The 15,323-nt window shown below is 41.7% G+C and overlaps 1 protein-coding gene across 5 annotated transcripts in view; it reads left to right on the plus strand.

Moving 5' to 3' along the window:
• Nucleotides 1-15,323, plus strand: part of SLC26A5 (solute carrier family 26 member 5) — a 61,458-nt gene that overhangs the window by 27,842 nt on the left and 18,293 nt on the right. For 4 of the 5 annotated variants that reach the window (XM_035701920.2, XM_025449437.3, XM_025449438.3 and 1 more), the window contains 5 exons: nucleotides 6,351-6,461; nucleotides 7,593-7,759; nucleotides 8,273-8,437; nucleotides 11,563-11,715; nucleotides 12,868-12,950. In XM_035701920.2, coding sequence (XP_035557813.1) covers nucleotides 6,351-6,461; nucleotides 7,593-7,759; nucleotides 8,273-8,437; nucleotides 11,563-11,715; nucleotides 12,868-12,950 — 679 coding nt within the window. The remainder of the gene's footprint in view (nucleotides 1-6,350; nucleotides 6,462-7,592; nucleotides 7,760-8,272; nucleotides 8,438-11,562; nucleotides 11,716-12,867; nucleotides 12,951-15,323) is intronic. The other variant, XM_035701922.2, reaches the window with a different exon arrangement.

A 15,323-nucleotide genomic window follows, 5' to 3' on the forward strand; every position in this document is an offset into this window, starting at 1 on the left:
TATGTTTATTTCTTTTTTGTTGTTTCCCTTGCTACCATCTCTTCCAACAATTGTTGACCTTCTCTTCTGTTTAATTTCATCATGATTGGAAATTCATGGTTTTTAATTGTATCATTCTAGTAACCTTTTCCTGTCTAAAGGAATTCTTCAGAAACATTTAACCCATAAATGGCCAAAGACAGTGGTAATAGCATATGGTGATACTAGTTTTGCAGATCAGTATATTTATAGGAACTGGCTGGACATGGCCTTACTTCTTGCTAAGTTCATCAGTCACCCAATGAATGTGCTGATGGAGTTGTCATTGTTAAGGTTCTTGGCTTGTAAGTCCACATTCTAATGTCCAATTAGGCAGAAAGGCAGGAAGTAAATAAAAGCACATATAAATGTTTAATTACAATGTTTGATTACAAATGATGTTAGCACAATGAAGGAATATACAGAGTACCAGAAGATAATAACAGGGGAACTTAAGGGGATCCCTGGGTGGTGCAGCGGTTTGGCGCCTGCCTTTGGCCCAGGGCACGATCCTGGAGACCCGGGATCGAATCCCACATCAGGCTCCCGGTGCATGGAGCCTGCTTCTCCCTCTGCCTATGTCTCTGCCTCTCTCTCTCTCTCTCTCTCTCTCTCTGTGACAATCATAAATAAATAAAAATTAAAAAAAAAAAAACAGGGGAACTTAACTAGGTAAGTCACAGAAACTTCTTTAAGAGAGATTTTTTTTAAGATTTTTAAAAATGTATTTATTCATGAGAGGCAGAGACAGAGGCAGAAGCAGGCTCCTTGTAGGGAGCCCAGTGTGGGACTCGATCCTGGGACCCCAGGACCATGACCCAAGCTAAAAGCAGACACTCAACCACTGAGCCACCCAGGCACCCTTTAAGAGAGATTTGAGCTGAGCCCTGAAGGGTGAGCAGGAGGCAGGTAAAGAATGAGAGGAAGTGCATTTGTGGCAGAAGGAATAGCATGTGTGAAGACACATAACAGGAAAAGAACTGAGTGAAGACTCAGTTTGAAGAACTAACAGAAAAGCAGTTTGCTAGGAGTATAGGGTGTGAAGAAGAGAGATGTGGAGGCAGTGGCAGGTCTGCAGAGCCTTGTTAGCCACTTCTTGGATTCCACTCTGAGTGAGTGCACTGAAAGCTATCACCATGCTTTCACTTGGGGTTTCTTTCTAAGAGGTCACCGAGACTGCTGTTCGCAGGGAAGGAATGGCTTTGGTTGGTGGGAGAGGTACCAGAATGAAAATGAGGAGACCAATTAGGGGTTACAGTGACTTAGTGTAGGCAAAAGGTGATAATGGCTTGAATAGCCTCTAGGTCAGTTGGCCAAGAATCTATTCCCTTCTCCAGTTTCCCCAAAATTAATTACCAAATGATCAATTTATTAAAAACACACACACACACACACACACACAAACATACAAACACCCTTCCCCTTCCCCCTGTTAGCTGCATTTTTAATTTTCCAAGTGACTGATTTACCAAATCTTTTAAACGAAATCCTTACAGCAGGTTTAGGATGGTTTTTCACATGCATTTGGTACCAACACCCCAAGGGCAGAGAAGGGGACAAGATCAAAGGCAGAGATAGGGGCGGGGAGCAGAGCGCACAAAGGCTCAGTATCTGAAATGGGAAACAAGTGAAACTAACGTTCAGTAACGTGGGACAGATAAAGCTACAGGAAGTGACTGCCCCATGTCAATTAATACTTAAAAGAAATCTTCAGGATTGTGCCTATTTGAGTTTTCACTAAAATGGCATTCCACAAATTTGTTTTTGACTGGTTAGCTGTCTTCCATCTTAAACTAGGGTGGTGGCTATAAAATGAAAAGAATTTTCAAGATACATGCTATATTTTATGGTAAAGCCAGCCAGACTAGCTGTTGGATTGATTGGTAGGAGAGTGGGGAAGCAAAGCATGTCAAGAATTACTTTAAGGTGTCTGGGTTGATGAGTTGCATGTGGGTACATAGAAGAAGAAGGATGGTCAAGAGTGACTCTCAGGTTTCTGGATCTAACATCTGAGGGTTGGAGGGGCTAATTGCAGATATAGTAAAGACTGCAGGAGGAATGGATTTGAAGGGTAAGTTTGAACATGTTAAATTTGAAATGCTTGTGAGATAGACAAACGTTTATATGCTTATATTTAAAATATGGAAAAAATATGATGAGCTAAAAAGAGAGCTATGGATTATAGATGTCAGTTTGGGGATCTTTGACATACACAGGACATTTAAACCATAGCAATAGACAAGGTCACCTAAGAAGAGAAAGTGGAGTGAAAGACAAGAGAGGCAGGATCAAACTTTATCCAACATTAAAGGCCAAACAAAAAAGGAAGAATCAGCAGAAGAAACTGAAAAAGAAAGAAGCATCTGGAAAGGGGAAGGAGAACCATGAGCCTTTGGTATTACAGAAAGGAAGAAGGAATGACCCAGTAGGCTGAACACTAAGAGTTGTAAATCATCCCACAATCAAATTTGTATGGAAAAGGTGTTTTTCTGCCCATCACTAGTCAGTGAAGATAGGTAAATAGGAAGAACAAAATGTAGCAAACACAGAGATGCAAGATATAGTAAGTTAATTTCTCCTGGTTGGTTGTCAGTAAAAAGACTTTGTTAAGTGTTGAATTGATTCATTAATGGAATCAAATTGAAACAATACGTGCTTCTCTAATTCATTTAAAATCCCTCTAATTCGGGATCCCTGGGTGGCGCAGCGGTTTAGCGCCTGCCTTTGGCCCAGGGCGCAATCCTGGAGACCCGGGATCGAATCCCACGTCGGGCTCCCAGTGCATGGAGCCTGCTTCTCCCTCTGCCTGTGTCTCTGCCTCTCTCTCTCTCTCTCTCTGTGACTATCATAAATAAATAAAAATTTTTAAAAAATCCCTCTAATTCATTTATTTTTTATATTTTATTTATTTATGATAGGCACACAGTGAGAGAGAGAGAGACACAGGCAGAGGGAGAAACAGGCTCCATGCACTGGGAGCCCCACGTGGGACTCGATCCCGGGTCTCCAGGATCACGCCCTGGGCCAAAGGCAGGCGCTAAACCGCTGCGCCACCCAGGGATCCCTGCTGTAATTCATTTAAAATGATGGTAAAGGGGATCCCTGGATGGCGCAGCGGTTTAGCGCCTGCCTTTGGCCCAGGGCGCGATCCTGGAGACCCGGGATCGAGTCCCACGTCGGGCTCCCAGTGCATGGAGCCTGCTTCTCCCTCTGCCTGTGTCTCTGCCTCTCTCTCTCTGTGTGCCTATCATAAATAAATAAATAAAAATTTTAAAAAATTAAAAAAAAATGGTAAGGGACAGGGAAATGGTGTAAACTAGCAAGGACAAAGGGAATGGGACACCACTTTTCCCACAAAGAGAAAGCCAACACCATGGAGCAGGAGAAAAAAAAAAGGCAAGTTATAGACAAGTGAGAACTGAATTATCAGAGCTGAGGAAGCTGAATTAATCAGAGCTGAGAAAGATCCTGGGGTCTGCCTTGGAGAACATTGGGAAATTGGCAGCTCCAAGGATTGTCAAAGGTGAGAGTCAGGCAGATGGCTAGAAGCAAGAGGATTGTTTGAAGTCTTTATCCTAAGTTGTGAGCACATGGACACCCAGGTCCCCACCCCGGTACTGTGCAGTGGATAGGAGGGTGAAAACACTGAAAGATGTTGAAAGAATGAAGTCTACACATTGACCTGTGCGCTGACAAAGGCTCTTCCTTGTCCTTGGCAGCTCCAAAGAGCCTGTCAGAACCTACAGCCCAAGGCAAACAATGAACCACCCCCAGAAAGAAAAAGCTATAGTGCCAACTGGAGGTTCTCTGGCCAAGATGCTGGCGGGTGCCCCCAGTTGCCATACAGTAAAGCTGATCAGTAGACAGGGAGCCAATGTGCACAAAGCTTCAAAGAAGAAAACAAACCAAACAGAAAGCTCATTGGGCACATAACTAATGGAGAGGGCAAAATAAAACATTTGCTCTGTAATATCCTCAGCAAGATCTGAAAACATATTGAATCCATGACATAAGAACACAATGTGATTTTTTTAATTTTATTTATTTTGAGAGAGAGCATGATCAGGGGAAGGGGCAGATGCAGAGGAGAGAGAGAATATCAAGCAGATTCCATGCTAAGCACAGAGCCTACACATGGCTTCATCTCAGGACCCTGAGACCATGACCTGAGCTGAAAACAAGAGTTGAATACTTAACCAGCTGAGCCGCCCAGGCACCCTAGGATGTGATTTTTAAAAAGAGCCTTCAGAGAACAAGAACGTGCTCATAGAAATTAAAAATATGATAGCTGGAAGGGGCACTTGAGTGGCTCAGTGGTTGAGCGTCTGCCTTCGGCTCAGGGCATGATCCTGGGGTCCTGGGATCGAGTCCCGTGTCAGGCTCCCCAGAGGGAGCCTGCTTCTCCCTCTGCCTGTGTGTCTGCCTCTCTCTGTGTGTCTCTCATGAATAAATAAATAAAATCTTTTTAAAAAGATATGATAGGTGAAATAAAATATTCAATCAAAGGGTTCGAAGATAGAGGAAATCTGGAAGTCAAAGAAAAAGATGAATACAAGCACAATAAGAAAGACAAGATAAAAATACCAGAGGATCAATCCTGGTGTTCCGTCATCCACTGGCAATTCCAGAAAGAAGAGGATAAACAGAGGGGAAGAGACTATTAAGGAATATTTTCAGAATTGAAATACATGAGTTTTCAGACTGCAAGAAACCACCAAGTACCCAGCAGAATGAGGGAGGGAATAAATAAACAACAAACAAACGAGGTAGAGCATAATAAACTCAGAATATCAGGGATAAATAGAAGATTTCAAAGCTTCTTGGGGCGGGGGGGGGAAAGTCATGTAATTAGGATATAACTAAGTGGAAGCTGAAAAAAAATAGTGGTTAACATCTGAATCTAAAAAACTAAGAATAACAGTAGTAACATTAGAACAAAGTTTCTCCACCCACACCATGCCAGGAACAGCCCCACCCTCTCAGTGACAATAATAAAATATGTCTCCTGACATTGTCAAATGTCCCCTAGGGGGCAAAATCCTCTCAGTTGAGAATGACTGATTCAGAGAAATGAGATAAATGATAGAAAAAGAGCTAAACAAATTGGAAGTGAGTGCCTCTGGCGAGCAGAACCTGGAGATGAGGCTTTTCTTCAGGGCCTTTTAGTACTGGCTTTTTAAACTATGAGCATGCATATCTTTGAAATAAAAATTTTAAATTTTAATTTTTTTAATTAAAAGTAGAATTTGTTTTTAAAAAGGACAACATTAAAATGATAATATTATATGTGGGTTAGGGATGCTTCCCCTATTCTTCTTTGCTAAAAATTTTTTTCTCTTCACAACATGACAGTGTATTAAGTGAATTTTCTGGTTGTCCCAGATATTTGGCTAAGCCCCCTAAGCTGAGAACAAGGGTGTTTATTGTCTCCATGTCCTGAAAAAGATACCAGACCACTGATGCAAAAACTATGAGTGAATGACACCAGACTCTTTAGTGCATCACTTCAACAGGATATATTTGGGGACCAGGTATATGATAATAGATTTGGAATGAGAATTTTCTAGGATTTCTAGAATTTTCTAGTGCTTTCTAGGTAAAAGCACTATACGTTTCTCCTCCATGTAAAGTCTAGGTACGAGGGACTGCAAGAGAACCACTCAGAGCGCTGGACATGTGTCCCCTGGAGTTTTGGGGGATTGTTGCCTAATTCTTGCAAAAAAAAAAAATCTACAGGTAAAAAAAAGGTGTAAACCACCCATGTAAGCGGAATGGAGAGCCCTCCAGTGGGCATGGCTTGCACTTCTGAAGTTGCTTGGCGTAAAGTTGCCAAGCTTTCCCATTGGATAAGTGGGTGCTCTGGAAGGTAACAAGGCTTGGCTCATTTGAAAGGTACCTACCCAAGAAGACTGCCTACAGAGGAGCATATGCCAGCAGAGAGGACCTGGAGGAGGTGTAAGAACTGGCACCTGGGAATTCCTTATTGAAAAGGGATCAGCAAAAAATCCACAAAAACACCCCATTAGAGAAACAGCCAGCATTTGGCCATCAATGCAGATCATAGCTCCACCAATCAAGTAAGACTTTCCACCCTTACTTAGGTTGGGAAAGAATAAAACAGAAAAACCCACCCCTTGGCAAAGAGGAGATGACCAGGAAAATGGTCTCAGCCTAGGTGTAGGATTGGGATGTAAGGGGGTGGGCAGGTGAAGATACAGCTGCTGAAATTAATGTGGCTTTCACCTCTTCATCATAGAGAGCCAGGCGACAAATACACATTACCCTCTGCTTTCTAATGATCTGTCCGTTTCTGTTTGGTTTCGATCCCACAGGGTTAGCCTTTGCAATGCTGGCTGCTGTGCCTCCCGTGTTTGGCCTGTACTCTTCATTTTACCCTGTTATCATGTATTGTTTCCTTGGAACTTCCAGACACATATCCATAGGTAAAAGCTTAGAGTTGGTATTTTAGTTTGGATTTCCAAGATTTGCAGTGTGCCAAAGAAAGAGCATGTTTGTTATCAGAACATCTGTTAAATGGTAACGTTTGTTACAGCATACCCAGTAGGTGCTTTATAAAAATACACCCCCTCCCCCAGATTTCTAGAACTAATAGCTTTCTTATAACCTTGGCATGACAAGAAAATAAAAGACCATTTTCTTGTGTAAAAAGAGCAATTGTTGAAATCTGGGAAGTAAGTACCTTCGTTCATAATACAATTTGCTTATACCTGGTTTTTCTTATTTTATTTTATTGGTGTTATTGCATGTTCCTGATTACTTATGCATGTATTGCTTTTCATCCTCTTTTAGGCTCTGAATTATACATGATTTTTCCCAGTGTATTTAGGATAAGATTTACATGGACTTCATAACAGTGTTGGTGCTGCATGAGACTGCCACCAGCAAGTCCACACATGATGTTTCCGATAACTGGTGCTGGGTAACAAATACCCCCAAATATAGCAGATTAAAATACTTATTCGATTATCTTGCACAGTTGCTATGGGTCAGGATTTAGGAAGCACTCTTCTTGGGCAGTTCCGGCTCTGAGTCTGTCATGCAGCTGAGAATCAGAGGAGGAGCTGGAGCAGCTACTCACTCTTCCCACCCTCTCCGCCCTCTATCCTTCTCTCCCCATGATCCTAACTGAGCTTGCTCACACTCAGGGCCCAAGCATAAACAAGTAGTATAGCTGTCAGTTAGAAGCAGCATCACCTTGTTACCTAGCCTCCAAAGCCACACAGTATCACTTTTCCTGCATTCTTGTGGTGATTAACATGTCGCAAGTGCACCCAGATTCAAGGAGAGAGGAATTTGACTACCTCCTAATGGGCAGATGTCCAGGTTCCAGAAGAGTCCATGGGAGGGAAGATATCATCATGTTCATTTTTTGAGAATATGATCTATACAAACACAGCTTACTCATAACCCAGGGGAGGAAGTCTGAAGGAGGGCAGTGCAATTTCACATCAGTGATGCTTTTTAATTGACCTCACCCATGTCTCCTGGAGACCCAGCAACCACATGAGATGCGCTGAAAATGGTTTCCTTAATTTAATGCCTCACTATTTCAGGTCCATTTGCTGTGATTAGCCTGATGATTGGCGGTGTGGCTGTTAGATTAGTCCCTGATGATATAGTCATTCCAGGAGGAGTAAATGCGACCAATGGCACAGAGGCAAGAGATGCCTTGAGAGTGAAAGTCGCCATGTCTGTGACCTTACTTTCAGGAATCATCCAGGTAATATTCATAGATGGAAAAATTGGCTCTTATTTGTTCACTTCATAAATATCTATTGAGTCTTCGTGGCTGGTCTACGTGGTGGGTAGGGTCCAGCTAGCAAAATTCAGAGCACTCGGGATCACCAGTCCCACTGCATGCTTTCCCTAAGTTGGTATTTATTAGGAACGAGCAAGCTTCAGTTGGGTACTTCAGAGATTCTAAAAGCAAGAAAAGTTTAAAGCAGGAACAATTAGTAATGGAAAGAAGACATCTCTTGTCTGCTTGGAAGGAGCAGGAAGTTCATTGACTAAATGTGCCCCCAGTTCTGAAGGACAGGGAAAGGGTGAGTGTGCCCAGTGCTCCATGGGGCTCCAAGCCTCTCCAAACCTTCCACTGTTTTCTGGCCACTGCAGATGCAGGAGTGTAGTGTTAGAAAGTAGTCCAGAAGGAACTTTTGTTTTGTTTTCTATTGGTTTTTACTTCCTGATCTATCATATGACTTATTTGTTTCTTTGTCATTAAAAAAAATAGTTTTGCCTAGGTGTCTGTAGGTTTGGATTTGTGGCCATATATCTCACAGAGCCCCTGGTCCGTGGGTTTACCACCGCGGCAGCTGTGCATGTCTTCACCTCCATGTTAAAATACTTGTTTGGAGTGAAAACAAAGCGGTACAGTGGGATCTTTTCAGTGGTGTATGTAAGTAAGCTACTTGCTGACTTATTGGTACTTGTTTTTCCTCCTTTATTTTCTCCTCTTCTCTTCTTTTTTTTTTTTAAAGATTTATTTACTTATGATAGAGGCAGAGGGAGAAGCAGGCTCTTTCTAGTCTGCTCTCTCTCAAATATATAAAAATATTTTTAAAAAATACAATAAAAATGGAAAAGATTTCATTATTCTAAGACTTTTCTGAGAACCCTACAAGGGGAATTAAACTTTACAGTCCCATTTTATTAACATGTGATGCCTCACAAGGAATTTTTTTACTAGGCCTTTATTTGGTGACTGCATCTTCACCCTAATTAGCAGAAGAGACCACTTTTTCTTAAAACCAAATTGTGGGTGAATCCCTGGGTGGCTCAGCGGTTTAGCACCTGCCTTTGGCCCAGGGCGTGATCCTGGAGTCCCAGGATCGAGTCCCGCATTGGGCTTTCGGCATGGGGCCTGCTTCTCCCTCCTCCTGTGTCTCTGCCTCTCTCTCTCTCTCTCTCTCTCTCTCTCTCTCTCTCTATCATTCATAGATAGATAGATAGATAAATAGATAGATAGATAGATAGATAGATAGATAGATAAATAAATAAATCTTTAAAAAAATAATAATAAAACCAAATTGTGTTCACTTTGGGAACTAACATAATTTAAATGCATCGTGGAAGAAGAACACATCTCTCTCAGAAACTGCTTACTCGAACAGGCAAAAAAAATTTTAAGTAAATCTATAAAAGATTTAACTAACACAATTACCCATTGAATATAATAAAATATATGTAGACCCTTGCCTCTAGGTCCGAGAAAATATAAATTATTTGCAGGTACAGAGGGAACAATGGCAAGAACTGATCATGTTGAAACTGATCACAAGTTCTAAAAATTCAGTATTTTCTCACACAGTGCAGCAACCGATAACTAAATATACCTTTAAAACCCCCATACATTTGGAAAACAATAAACCTTCTTCTGGTTAGTCCCTGGATAAAGAGGAAATTATGAAATAATTAAAACCAAATGACAGTCAAATGCTGCTAAAGCTAATCTTGGACAGAAGGACCAATGGCCTTTGCAGGTGTTTAGGTGCCATTCACAATGCCAGACATAGCAGTGAGTGGGCAAATATGGCCCTTGCCTCTTGGAGCCCACAGTCCAATGGGAAGACAGATGGTAAACCACGAATTGCAAAAATAGGTAATGAATTACAAACCGTGTTACAGGGATCCCTGGGTGGCGCAGCGGTTTGGCGCCTGCCTTTGGCCCAGGGCGCGATCCTGGAGACCCGGGATCGAATCCCACGTCGGGCTCCCGGTGCATGGAGCCTGCTTCTCCCTCTGCCTGTGTCTCTACCTCTCTCTCTCTGTGACTATCATAAATAAAAAAAAAAAAAAAAAAAACAACCGTGTTACATGCTATGGAGGAAAGGTACAGACTGCTCCAAAAGTTGCATAGGGACACCTTTTGATTCGAGGTCTAAGAAAATCACTCTAAGGAAGTGACATTTTATTTTATTTTATTTTATTTTATTTTATTTTATTTTATTTTATTTTATTTTATTTTATTTATTTTATTTTATTTAAGATTTTATTTATTCATGAGAGAGAGAGAAGCAGAGACACAGGTAGAGGGAGAAGCAGGCTCCATGCAGGGAGCCCGATGCGGGACTCAATCCCGGGTCTCCAGGATCACACCTTGGGCCAAAGGCAGGCGCTCAACCGCTGAGCCACCCAGGGATCCCCAGGAAGTGACTTTTTTTTTTTTTTTTAAGATTTATTTTATTTATTTTTTATTTTTATTTTATTTTATTTTATTTTTTTATTTTTTTATTTAATAGAGAGAGAGAAGTGGAGACACAGAAGGAGGGAGAAGCAGGCTCCATGCTGGGAGCCCGACTTGGGACTTGATCCTGGGACTCCAGGATCGCATCCTAGGCCAAAGGCAGGCACTAAACCGCTGAGCCATCCATCCAGGGATTCCCCCAGCAGTGACATTTTAAATTGAGTCCTCGATTGATTAGAATGGTATCAAACTGTGGGAACATCCCTTAAATAACTAAATCCTTCATTTCTCATAGTTGCTGAGGCCATGCTTCCTACTCCGGGAGTTCTCTCAGTACTTTGCTGCAGAGGAAGCAGATCAGCACCTGAGTGCACTCTAAATATTGGCAGGCGTGGTGTGTAGCCTGGGCTCACTGTGACCCACTCTTCCGGGGTCCAGGATGAGTACTGACCATATTTGGGGTGCTGAGGCTGCAACCCTAGGATACAAATAGGAGACTTTCCTTTCTAACTCTACTGGGCTTCTTCCAAACTTCAGCACTCTCTCGCCTTTGAAATGCACCTGATCCCTCTCTCATCTGCTACCCGTGACTTCTTTCTCCCCCTTTGACCTTCCTAAAACTTTTCTGTGGGGGCACCTGAGTGGCTCAGTCGCTTGGGTGTCTGTCTTCAGCTCAGGTCATGATCCCAGCATCCTGGGATTGAGCCCCAGAGCCCCACATTGGGCTCCCTGTTCAGCGTGGAGTCTCCCTCTGCCCGTCACCCAGCTCGGACTCTGGCGCTCTCTCAAAAAAATAAATAAAATCTTCTTTAAAATTTTTCTGTATATTTATCTTTGCATTATTTTGCTGATATCAACCTTTAATTTTTTCTAATGCTCAGGACTTAATTTAAGGGGTACTTTTCTGAATATACTACATTGAGCCATTACCAAATCAAAGAACACTTATAGTATAAGATTGTTGGTTAAGAACTATAACTATGGGGGCATCTGCGTGGCTCAGTAAATTAAGCATCCAACTTGATTTTGGCCCTATCATGGTCTCAGGGTCATGAGATCCCTATGTGAGATTGAGCCCAGTGCGGAGACTGCTTGGGATTCTCTCCCTCCCTCTCCCCTGCTCACCTGTGCTCTCTCTCAGAAAGAAAAAGAAACTATAAAGTTATATGACTGGGTAAAAATGCCTCCTACTTGGTAGGACAGAGAACTCTCAGTCTGAGAGCTTTCTTTTAACTAGAAATGCATGGTGATGGGATGGCTGGTATGAATTAGTGCACTAGTGTCTCTGTTCAGGGGCTGTTGCTTGATATAAACATCCAGTGTTCACTGTGTTACAGAGTACAGTTGCTGTGTTGCAGAATGTTAAAAACCTCAACGTGTGTTCTCTAGGCGTCGGGCTGATGGTTTTTGGTTTGCTGTTGGGTGGCAAGGAGTTTAATGAGAGATTTAAAGAGAAATTGCCGGCACCCATTCCTTTAGAGTTCTTTGCGGTAAGTCAACTTTGGCCACACACACCTAGCTATTCTGGAGAAGGATCTGGACAGAGGAGGAACAGGAAGTTCTACCTTTTTTCTCCCAGATCTGCCAAAGGGAAGGTTAGAATTTGTCAAGGGGAACTTCCACAAATATGCTGAAAGAAAAGGAAATCTATTAGAGACAGGGATGATTTTTAAAATATAGGTGGAGGTCATCCATAAAAATTTTAATATGAATCATCTCTGAGTGATGAGATTATGGAATATTTTTCTTCCTCAAATTTTTATCATCTGATTGTGTTATAATGAACACCTACAACTTTAATAACCTGAAAAAATTAAGCTGTTTCCATTTTTTAAAAGAGCAAGAGACCAAAGGTTCCCAGATTTTTCTTGGTTCCCGGCACTCCTAGGCCAAAAGAAATACCCAACAGTTCCATGTATTAGTACTTAATACATATTTACAACGTAAAACATACTTCCATCTAACAACTTAGGAACCATTGTAAAAACAATGCACATGCAATGAACCTGCTATATACTCTATTATCTTCTTAAATGACCACAACTGTTTCATTATAACATTACCTTATTACTGGTTTCCCGCAGCGGCCACTACTGTGAGGCCCTGGCTCCCTACCCTGACCAGCCCTAACTCTCCTGGATGACCCACTCAGAAAGTTCTAGAGCAATAGTTCTTCAAGATGAAAAGTATTACTTCTCCTTCTGTTATTTTTCCATTGCACTTACTTCAGTAAGGGTTGCCCTTGACACACCAGCTCGTTCTACATTGCCCTGACTGTCCAGGAGGGCTTACACACAATGGAACTCCATGACCCTGACTGTAGCTGAGGTGGGTGCTTGTAACAGCAGAGGCCTGTAACCACAGTTGGTGCTGTGCCATGGACACAAACATAGGTCCAAACATAGGTTCTGTACAGACTCCCTGTCAGTGTACCACCCTCACAATATACTTCTCAACGTCCTTTGTTGATGCCATCTTAGCCAGAGACTCTTTCGACTGCCAAAGGCAAAGGCAACTCCTAAAAGGTTTTGAGTTAAAAGTGAAAGTAGGTTTTAGCCTGGCTGACAAACTGTTTGAACCTTACTTTTGTGGCAGTTGAATTTTCATCTATGAAGGCGCATTTGGATTTGTGTCTGTTTTAGGTGGTGATGGGAACTGGCATTTCAGCTGGGTTTAACTTGAAAGAGTCATACAACGTGGATGTCGTCGGGACACTTCCACTGGGGTAGGAAAAGTTTTATTTTAAGTGACAGTGCGACTTGAATAATCAATAGATCTATTATTGTTTCTAACTCCTGCTTTAGTATGCTTACAATCCAAAATCTTTTTTTTTTTTTCCTATATATCAAATAGCTGAGGCTTTGGGTTTTTTGAGTTTTAGCCTTTTTTTTTTTAATTGTGGTTAAAAAAAAACATATAACAGAAAATTTACCATCTTAATCCTTTGGATGCATACACTTCAGTATGTTAAGTATATTCACATTGTCGTGAAACAGATCTGCAGAACTTTCTCATCTTGCAAATCTGAAACTATACCCAACAATAATTAAACAATAATTCCCTATTCTCCCTTCCTCCCAGCCCCTGGAAACCACCATTCTTTTTCTCTGTACAAATTAACTACTCTTGATAACTTATATAAGTGGAATTCTATTTACCTTTTTGCGACTAGCTTATTTCATTCAGCATAAAATCCCCAGAATTCATCTATGTTGTAGCAAGTGACAGTGTCCTTCCTTTTTAAAGCTGAATAAAATTTCACGGTGTGTGTGTGTGTATGTATACAATATATATATATGTCAATCACATTTATCTGTTCACCCAACAATGGACATTTGGGTTGCTTCCACCTCTTAGCGATTGTGAATGTTACTGCTGTGAACATGGATGTGCAAATATGTCCTCAGACCCCTACTTGCAGGTCTTCTGGATATAGTCCCAGAAGTGGGATTGCTGGATCAAGTGATAGTTCAATTTTCAACTTTTTGAGGAACTTGCATACTATCTTCTGTAGTGATCACACCATTTTAAAGTCCCACCAACAGTGGTACGTAGTGTTTTGTTTCATATTGTTTAGCACTTACTGGTTTTTAAAATCTCTCTTCAAGAGAAGGGCATCAGAATTAAGAGCAAAAATACCTAAATCTAGCCTGACGCTTACTAGCTGTGTGACTTTGGGCAGGTCACTGACCCTCTTAAAGCCCCAGCCTCCTCCCCTGCCAGGGTAGCATGGTAATCAAGTCCTGTGTCAAGGGTAATGGTGAGGCCACCGGAGATAGTGCACATAAAGCACCACCTAGCGTGTACCTCGAAGCCTTGAAGACATGCTAATTGAAGTTCTGTGGCTCATTTTTTCAACAGATTTTCTAGTTTCAAGTCATATATGCTTTGTCAATCTTCTTTAACTCTACCTTTCAAATGTTTTTACTCTTCTTTTTATATTTGAAGGAGCTAGCATAACTATGAGCCTCTCTTCTCATCTCATTCTGTTCCTCTCCAACACGCTCTGGCTATCTCTGTATTGCTCTCTCTGTCTCTTTCTGTCTCTTGTACTGTCTCTTTCTCTTGCCTTCTTCTCTCTTCCCAGATGAGCAGAATCAGATGTTTGCCCAGATGTTGGCCACTGATGAACCTGGCATACTGCATCAAGCCTTGCCTCTGGTTCCATCTGAGAATTTCCTGGGAGGCGCAAGGGCAGGAGTTGCTCAGGAAGCCAGAGTTCACCCCTAACTCCCACCCCTACCCCAGAGCAAGTGTTGAAGGAGGAAGCATGCACTCCCCTTCAAAATAATGGGTTGCTGTTATGAACATGTTACTTATGATTCAGTGTAGGCCTAAAACACAGTAATAACACCTATTTTTTCTGTTTGGACTTAAGATTTATAAAATACTTTTATACCTGCCATCTCAGTGGGTGCTCACAATAACACTATTGACATACATACATTTTATAAGGTAAAGAAGTTCATTTATTTGGCATATGTTTATTGAGTGCCTACTATGTACCAGAGACACAGCAGTTAAAAACAAAAGCAGCCATGCAAGCAAAAAAGTGTCTGCTACCTTGAAGTTTATATTCTCCGGTGGTGGAGGGATGGGTGGGTGGAGAAAAAGTAGTGAGAAGTGCTATGCAGAAAAGGGAGGCCTGCTAAGGGATAGAAGGGGCTGAGCTGCTTTGTTAAGTAGGCTACCAGAGAGGGTGACATTTGAGAGATGTGGATGAGGTTTAGTGGCTCACAGGTGAGTCCCAGCCTGGACCCAGAATACAGTCTTCCGATGCTCAGTTGTTTGCTGTTTCCATTACCTCACACCTGGGTCCCTAACATAATTAATCGAGTGCTACACATTAGTCTTTGACTAGATCCAGTAGACAATTCTATTCAACAACTGATCACAAATAATTTGGTTAAATGTGAATTCTTACGGTTAGATTTCTCCTTTTAAAAATTTACATGCAATTCACTACCGTTTCTACCCAATACCTTCCTTTTCCTGTTGCTTTGTACCGAAATATGTTGCTTTTCCTCCATATGTGAGAGCCATACTTTAAAAAAAATTTTTTTACCCTTCTATAACTTGGCTACACTTTCTGAAACTT

Source organism: Canis lupus, chromosome 18 (assembly GCF_003254725.2).
Source record: "Canis lupus dingo isolate Sandy chromosome 18, ASM325472v2, whole genome shotgun sequence".
Taxonomy (NCBI): Eukaryota; Metazoa; Chordata; class Mammalia; order Carnivora; family Canidae; genus Canis; species Canis lupus.